The sequence below is a fragment of the Selaginella moellendorffii genome, unplaced genomic scaffold (genome assembly GCF_000143415.4).
Source record: "Selaginella moellendorffii unplaced genomic scaffold, v1.0 SELMOscaffold_86, whole genome shotgun sequence".
Taxonomy (NCBI): Eukaryota; Viridiplantae; Streptophyta; class Lycopodiopsida; order Selaginellales; family Selaginellaceae; genus Selaginella; species Selaginella moellendorffii.
In genome coordinates this window covers 202367-209817 of record NW_003314347.1, presented here as the reverse complement: position 1 = coordinate 209817, position 7451 = coordinate 202367, and the positions used below count along the sequence as shown (strand labels likewise).

The window sequence follows — 7451 nt, the reverse complement described above, 5'->3', positions numbered from 1 at the left end:
GGGGTGCAAGGCTCTTTCTGGATAGATTGCAGAAGAAGCTGCCGATTGACTGCTTGTACTTGAAGGTGTGGTTTTTATTTATTTATTTATTTATTTCCTCTGTAAGTCTGCATTGGCTTAAAACTTCTCAGGTGTGGTCAGCAAAAAAATATCGGTACTCTGTTTTGGATGTGTACGTGAGGTTTAGGGATGGAAGAGTTACTCCTAAGTCATTCAGTCTATTTGAAAAACAGGTAAATTTCTGCTATTTTGTGTGTTCAGACTTTGAGCTTGAGATTTCAAGGTTTCCAAGCTGCAAAGACAGTGTGGAGATTCTTTTCAAGAGGAGGCATTCAAGGATGCCTCCACATCCATTCAAGATGCCATATATTAATGCCATATATTAATATTAGTAGCTATTGAATTGATTTTAATTAGGACCACTAACTCATGTATATAAGCTAGGGTTTTTAAGCTTGATATATACATTTCTTATATTCATTTTTCATATTCCATGCATTCACATTTTGAATTTTTTAGTGCTAATACATATTGACCACCAAGATTGCAACAGATACAAATCTAAATGTGGTATTTACTACTGAGACAAAATCCATATTAATATTTTCTAATTTGGATAATAAGGATAATAATTTTGAAGCCATTTTTATTGTATTTGTAAAATGGTACTGTCTCATGACACAACCACACTATTGTAAAGTCTGGTTTGAATATGATAGCCTACATATTAAAGTAGATTATTATTAAGTATGTATAGTAAATTATATGTAATATTTCAAATCCTTTAAAAATAAATTACAACTTGTGAGGGCCAAGTGTATGGCTACGATGCCGTATACTAATATTAGCGTAGTGGGATTTTGGTGGGATTTTGGTAGCCGTTGGATTGGTTTCAATCCGGACCATTTGCTCCTGTATATAAGCTAGGGTTTTTGGGCTAATTGAGATGCACATTTTCTGTATTCCCTTTCCATATTCCATGCACTCATAGACTTAGATTAATTAAACATATAATAATGCAGTTTTAATAAATAAGTTTTATTTTCAAATTAAGAAAAACTTATGAGTGTGATTTAGAAATATTGATATTATTATACTGTATGAGGTCCAGGTCCATGCACTAACCCAAAAAAGAAAAAAGAAAAAATAAAAAATAAAAAATTCCTAAAATATAGTTAATGTTTACATTTTATGTTTTCTCTTTTTATTTAATTTTTTTAATTTATTTTTAAAAATATTTTTTAATTTGTTTTATTAAAATTTTATTAAAGTTTCAATAGTGTCAAAAGCTGAGTGATTAACTACTGCTAAATCCAGCCAAAGAACACAGCTAGTGGTGTCCAAGTCTACTTTTTGAGTCATCCAAATTGTTGGTTACTTCATTGTCACCATCATCTTGATGTTAACTTTTAAAATGTGATGCCACACCGGAGGAAGATTCACACTCTTTCAAATTTGCCTTTTGACATTACTTTTTCATGGGACTATCCATACTTAGGTGCCCACACTTTGAACACATCTCACACTTCAAGTTAAATTCTCCTTAGTTTTTCCTTTGCACTGTTGAAATGCCTTGTTTCCAAGTTGATTAAAAACAGAGGAGCACCCTTCTTGTGCTTGTCAATTTTCACAAGTCATCATGGCAATCCCTTCCTGATCAGCATTGCCTTCACCTACATTGGTCTTCTTGTATTGCACAAGCTCAACAAAAATCTGCCACTGGATGATGTTGGGAATTTTCTTGATGTATCAAAGATGAGACTTGTTGAGGTAAGCCAAATCAGCAGTCAAGTATCCTTCTTGATCACTTGCAGACCGCTCTCCATCAGTATGTGAAACGCCATAAGGTCTCTTAAGCTTAGAATCAGAAAACTTCCAGTCACGTACAGTGACTCAGAGGCAAAGCAGAACCTCATTGCTCCGTTGGACACTTTCATCCAGGAGAAGATTGTTCTGGCAGAAAAGGAGATAGTCAACATGCTTCTACAAAGATCAGAGATGGGAATGTTCTGCTGTCTCATGGATTTTCCAGCGTTATTGAGAACATTCATAAAGTTAGTGGAGGTAGAACCCCAGAAAGGTTTGGATGCTGTTTTCTTTTGGCTCTTGTTTCCTTTTTGTGGCCGCAGGTAAGCGGATTGCAAACGGGTCTATTGGACGAAAGGTTTCCTGCTTGTTTGAGCCACCATTTTTTATGGATCTATGTCATGCATTGCTGACGTGGTTAAATTTGCTAAATGTGACGTCATAAATGTTTTAGAATATACCCGATCGATTGGCTATCCCATCGTTCACCGCAACCTTGACTGATTGTCATGGAAACGAGATCAAGAAAAGATGGGGTCTTCTTGAGCGTCAAACCCAGCGGACTCGGTTCGTCCAAGGGGTGATACGAGTGGCCGAGATAGTGAAAGGCACTCTCATCCTCAGCCGACCTTCAAAAGAACTTTCGCCGGACACATGCTTTGGTCTGTAGACACACAGCACAAAATACTTCCACTAGAGTAAAGAAGAATGAAAAAAAAAGAAAAAAAGAGAAAGGAACTAACCTTGAATGGAAGGTGTGATCAGTAGAAGTAGAAGATGGTGGAGAAACCAAGCGCGCAAACAATCCTCATTGTCGTGGATCGTCAATGGAGTCTCAAGAGCTCCCAAAAAATGGGTCAAGGTAGAGAGAAGTTCCACTATACACTGCGCGACACAAAACCCTCGGCGAGATCTTTAGCCCTAAGGGATGGAGCACGCCAACGGTAGCCCGGCGAAGCGCAAGCGAGGAGAAGGCGACAGCAAGCAGGCTCTACTTTACTGGCTTTACGGCGGCAGCTGCGCGGCTTGCCAAGCTACGAGTTAGTCGAAGCTCTGACGTCCGTCAAGACAGCCCACCTTGACGGTCACCACGGATGGGCTCTCGGTGCATCGGGTGACGCAGATACGGGATGTGCGACGTCTGCCACATCAGCAACGAGGGTACCTGCCGGTGAGCCGTCTCCCCGGGCTCCAGTTTCCTTGTTGTCCCCAACGGAACAAGCATGCAAGCTTCTTCGTGCAAGCCCTTGCTCTGCAGACCGGGATGTTTTCATCTTCCAGCAGCCGCTGATCCGAGTGATCACCCACAGAATGCCTGCCAATGACAAGTTTGATTTCGAGCAGCCGATCAAACCGTGGATGAAGCGAGCAGTCACAAGGATGATTCAGCCTGTGCGGCTGATCAAGGATGCATACCAAGCGGAGCCCTGCGGTGACAAGTACGGCGAATTGCAAGACAGGCCCCATATGTCTGCCGTTTTCACGGGGATCAAATCCATCATGCCAGCGAGTGAACAAGTAAGGAAGAAGACTTCTTTCCTTTGTTATTGTACTGAACTAGCCTTAGATTGCTGCCCGAGAGTCTTCCACGAAGTATATGGAAAAGGTAAGGAAGGCTGACGGGAGCTTCGAATACGTCGAGAAAGATGCAGCGCATGAATCGTCCTCCAAAAAACAGAATCTGGTAAGCTAACTGTATGCATGATTCTTCTGCTAACTATTAAGTGTTTGCTGGATGCACGCAGAGATGGGTCATGGACATCCTGATGTTTGCATTGAGGGGCGGAGCATGGTGCATTGATGGTGTTGCAACCTGGGTTCCTCGTGTCATTGCCGAATGTAAATGGAGGTAAGCGTTCGTTTCATGAACCTGATCTCTACAGCTCCGTTTGTGTTTTAGTCTCAAGCCGGAGGATGTATATCAAGTTTCTTTGGGGGGTGCAAGGCTCTTTGTGGATAGATTGCAGAAGAGGCTGCCGATTGACCGCTTGTACTTGAAGGTGTGATTTTTATTTATTTATTTATTTCCTCTGTAAGTCTGCATTGGCTTAAAACTTCTCAGGTGTGGTCTGCAAAAGAATATCGGTACTCTATCTTGGATGTGTTTGGCTACGTGAGGTTGAGGGATGGAAGAGTTACTCCTGAGTCAGTCAGTATATTTGAAAAGTAGGTGAGTTTCTGCTATTTTGTGTGTTCAGACTCTGAGCTTGAGATTTCAAGGTTTCCGAGCTGCGAAGACGGTGTGGAGATTCTTTTCAAGAGGAGGCATTCAAGGATGCCTCCACATCCGTTCAAGACATGGAACAGTTGTTCCAGGAGCGTGAGATGGAGTTTCAAGCACGCTTTTGTGGAATCAGATTACCCACCGAAATCGTCGCCCCTGTTGGAGTCCTTTATATAAGTCAGGTGTGTTGATAAGTCGTTTTCTTCCCCTGTTTCACAGAATTTGGTGTACAGGAGAGTCGCCCGTTTCCCACAGGATCAGAAGTTGTTGAAGAAAAGGATGCCTATGTGTTTTATCAAGGAATGTTACGGGCGCTTGGCAGCAACGCAATTCTTGGCTGGGAAGAGGAACAATTGGAGGTATTAACAAGTTTTTTGTGTTTACTTGCTGCTCAAATTTGTTCAGGCAAATATTAGAGAAAGGTTGGGCGAGAGCGTTAACAAGTATCCCTTTGTCAACTGGCAAGAAAATGATATAAATGTGAGTATTTTATTTCTTTCGAAACTTTGTTCCTCAGGTCGTGTCCTTAAATGAGCCACTGATCCGTGTGGTAGCTTATAGGTAACTCGGAGATGAGGATTAAAAAGGAGGAAGGCTCTGGCTGACAATTAGCACAATGTAACGTTCCAACACAGCGGCGCTGTTTTGGATCTGGATTTTAATAAAATGCTGAGTAATATTTTTAAAAGGAGCATACTCATTTATTAAATAACTACAAATAAAGAACTTAATAAATTATTCTGTTTTATTATCACAGTAAGTTTATTCACCGGAAACCATCTTTGAAAACGAGTGGCTTCTTCCAGCCCTCTTCAATATCCTCTCATTCTTCTTCAAGAGCATTTTAAACAAAGCAGCAGCTGGTGAAGGAAGTTTCAGCATTACAAAATCGTGATCATGCTGCTGATCAAGCTGGTGAATTGGTTGATCGTAGGAGGAACCTTCAGCAGTCGAAGATTCAAAACTCTGGATTCGAACATACTTCGGCCATTTTACAAAACGATGGAGATCCTTCTTAGGCGGACGTGCTTCGGCCTGCTTTCGAACAAATCATTCACAATCTTATGAACCTGAAGAGCAGCCTCAGCAAATACAGCAAGTTGAACAAGGAAGCTACATACCTTTCTTGCCAGCATTCGGCAGAGGCAGGACAATCCACGACTCCATCTTGCAGAGCAGCCACTACAGGAATCGCTACTTGGCAAACAAGCCGGTCCAGATGTATGGCAGATGTGGAGATATGGAACGAGCCAAAGCCATGTTCATGCATTGTGAATCCGAATTTGAAAAAGAAAAACGCCCTTCATGATTTTTTCTGGGAGTTTGGGGTCAAGACTAGCCTGTTAGTGTGTACATTGTACGTAATTACGCAACAAATCAATCCAAATATGTAAGAAGCAAACAGCTCCCCTTTATGTTAACATTGCTGCTACAATGTTTTGCTAATTGTTTTCGTTTTTGTGTCTTTAATGATTTACCTTTTGCTTGAGCTTGATTCAGGTTTCTTCAGGTTCGGATGCTTAGAGTTTTTTTTCTGTGTATACATACCATGTACATATCATCAGATGGTTAGAAAAACGCAAACCTTGAAATAGTAATGTATTAACAGTCTGTTTAGATTGTTGTATGTGTTTTGGACGTTATCTTGCTGTGAAAAATGAAGGATGTTAGTTTGTCATGCTAAAAAACTGGAGGATGCTGATTTCTCCCTTGTTAATATAATAAGTTTGTTTTATACTATTCTGGTAGTGAGGCTGATGAACTATACATTGTACGTGAAGATTTCAGATGACAAAACCTCTGTAACTCTCCTCAACTAATGAGGACAGAATATTTCTCGACAGCCCAAAGTTGTAAGCATGGTGTAGACTCAAGTTGGAGATGATCTCTTAGTCATTTTTCCAGAGCTGCTTCATGATAAGAGTTTGCAAGAGTTGGAGATTTTGGAGGTGGCTAGTGTCTTTGACTACTCCCCTTTGGATATCCAGGCCTCCAAAACTAAGTTCCTAGACCATATAGACCTGCCATCACTGCCACCTTTTGAAGCTACACAGTTTTTGGAGTAGGGCATAGCATTGGTTTAGGAAGATTAAGACCTTGGCATGGTGCAAGATCTCCCCCCAATGGCCTTTTGCTTTTGCAATGAAGATCTAGCCCAAGTGTCAACACCAACTCCCTTAGCATTGTGTCTTACAACTTTGGATGCAAAAGACTAAGAGATCTAGTTGATCTTGGTAGAGGATAACATTGTGGATCCTTCTCCTTTATTTGGAGAAGTTTCCACTCCATAGTTTGTGGTTTATTTTGATGGAGCCTAGTGTCCACAATATTGAGAAGGTAGCATTGGTGTATGGATCATCAACGATCAGGAGAAATAGGCTCCAAGCTCTCCACACATTTGCCAGCTTCATTTGCGAATGAGACTGAATACTTGGCCATGATCAATGCCATGCAATTAACAAAAGAACTCAAGCTCTACCATGTCCAATTCTTTGGAGATTTATAGTTAGTGACTTGCTAACTCAATAGTGAATACCAGGTTTGCAAGGGTGCCTCAGAGACTTGTGGCAGTCAACAAACATCTTGAAGACACCAGCATTCCTTGCAAGGATAATTTTTTGGGTTGATTAATTGTCACATGATACAATCACAACTATACAGGAAGCCAAGAGCTTGGAATCCCAATATGTGGCCTCACTTTTGGCTAAAATCCCAACCAAGATGGAGACTGAGACAAAGCCAGATCCTAGTTGCCAACAGATTTTCTTATCTAGAGACAAAGAACTAGTGTTTATTTCTAGTGCTCTCAACAAGGAGGATGCGACATAGTTTATCGATTTGCTCTAGAGCTTCAAAGATGTATTCACATGGGACTACAATTACCTCCTATGTGTTTCTATAGAAGATCTTGTGCACAAGATCAAGTTCTTTAACAATGCAGATGCATGCATGATATAATCTATCTCTTTGAGATCACCAATGAACTTGCTAGTTTCCTTTATTATTTCTTCATGGATGGCTTCTTTGGGTATAACCAAATCATTGTGAATCCACTGGACAGAGATAAAATATCATTTTGTACTCCTTAGGGGATCTTTGCTTATATATGATTCATTTTGGCTTTTGCAATGTTGGAGCAACTTTCCAATATCTTATGACATATGCATCTATGACAGCATTGGCACAACTTTGTGGGTGTATATTGATGATCTCTACTTAGCCATACATTCCTTTCAAGAGCATCTAGAGCACTTGGAAGCTGTTTTCTCTCATTGCTAATGTGTTAAATCCAAACAAATGTAAATTTAAGATATCCAAAGGTAAAGCTTTTGGGATCCCTCTCTATATAAACAAGTGTAAGGAGATCTTTTCATCCAAACCACTAACTACTCAACACTAGCTTTCATGTTTTCTTGGGTAA

The 7451-nt window shown here is 40.4% G+C and overlaps 1 protein-coding gene across 1 annotated transcript; it reads left to right on the top strand.

Annotated features, from left to right (window-relative positions):
- Window positions 1-3179: 3179 nt before the first annotated feature.
- LOC9656079 lies at window positions 3180-4718 on the top strand. Its single transcript, XM_024661928.1, has 9 exons — window positions 3180-3324; window positions 3374-3490; window positions 3552-3655; window positions 3707-3806; window positions 3869-3972; window positions 4027-4212; window positions 4264-4389; window positions 4436-4510; window positions 4592-4718. The coding sequence occupies exons 1-6, from the start codon at window positions 3187-3189 to the stop codon at window positions 4205-4207; spliced, it is 744 nt and encodes a 247-aa protein (XP_024517696.1). The 5' UTR covers window positions 3180-3186; the 3' UTR covers window positions 4208-4212; window positions 4264-4389; window positions 4436-4510; window positions 4592-4718.
- The last annotated feature ends 2733 nt before the right edge of the window (window positions 4719-7451 follow it).

Bases quoted from the DNA above. Each gene is read 5' to 3' on its own strand.
- LOC9656079 (XM_024661928.1), top strand. From the start codon at position 3,187: ATGATTCAGCCTGTGCGGCTGATCAAGGATGCATACCAAGCGGAGCCC. The intron at 3,656-3,706 runs GTAAGCGTTCGT...TTTGTGTTTTAG, and splicing joins ATTGCCGAATGTAAATGGAG to TCTCAAGCCGGAGGATGTAT. The intron at 3,973-4,026 runs GTAGGTGAGTTT...TGAGATTTCAAG, and splicing joins TCAGTCAGTATATTTGAAAA to GTTTCCGAGCTGCGAAGACG.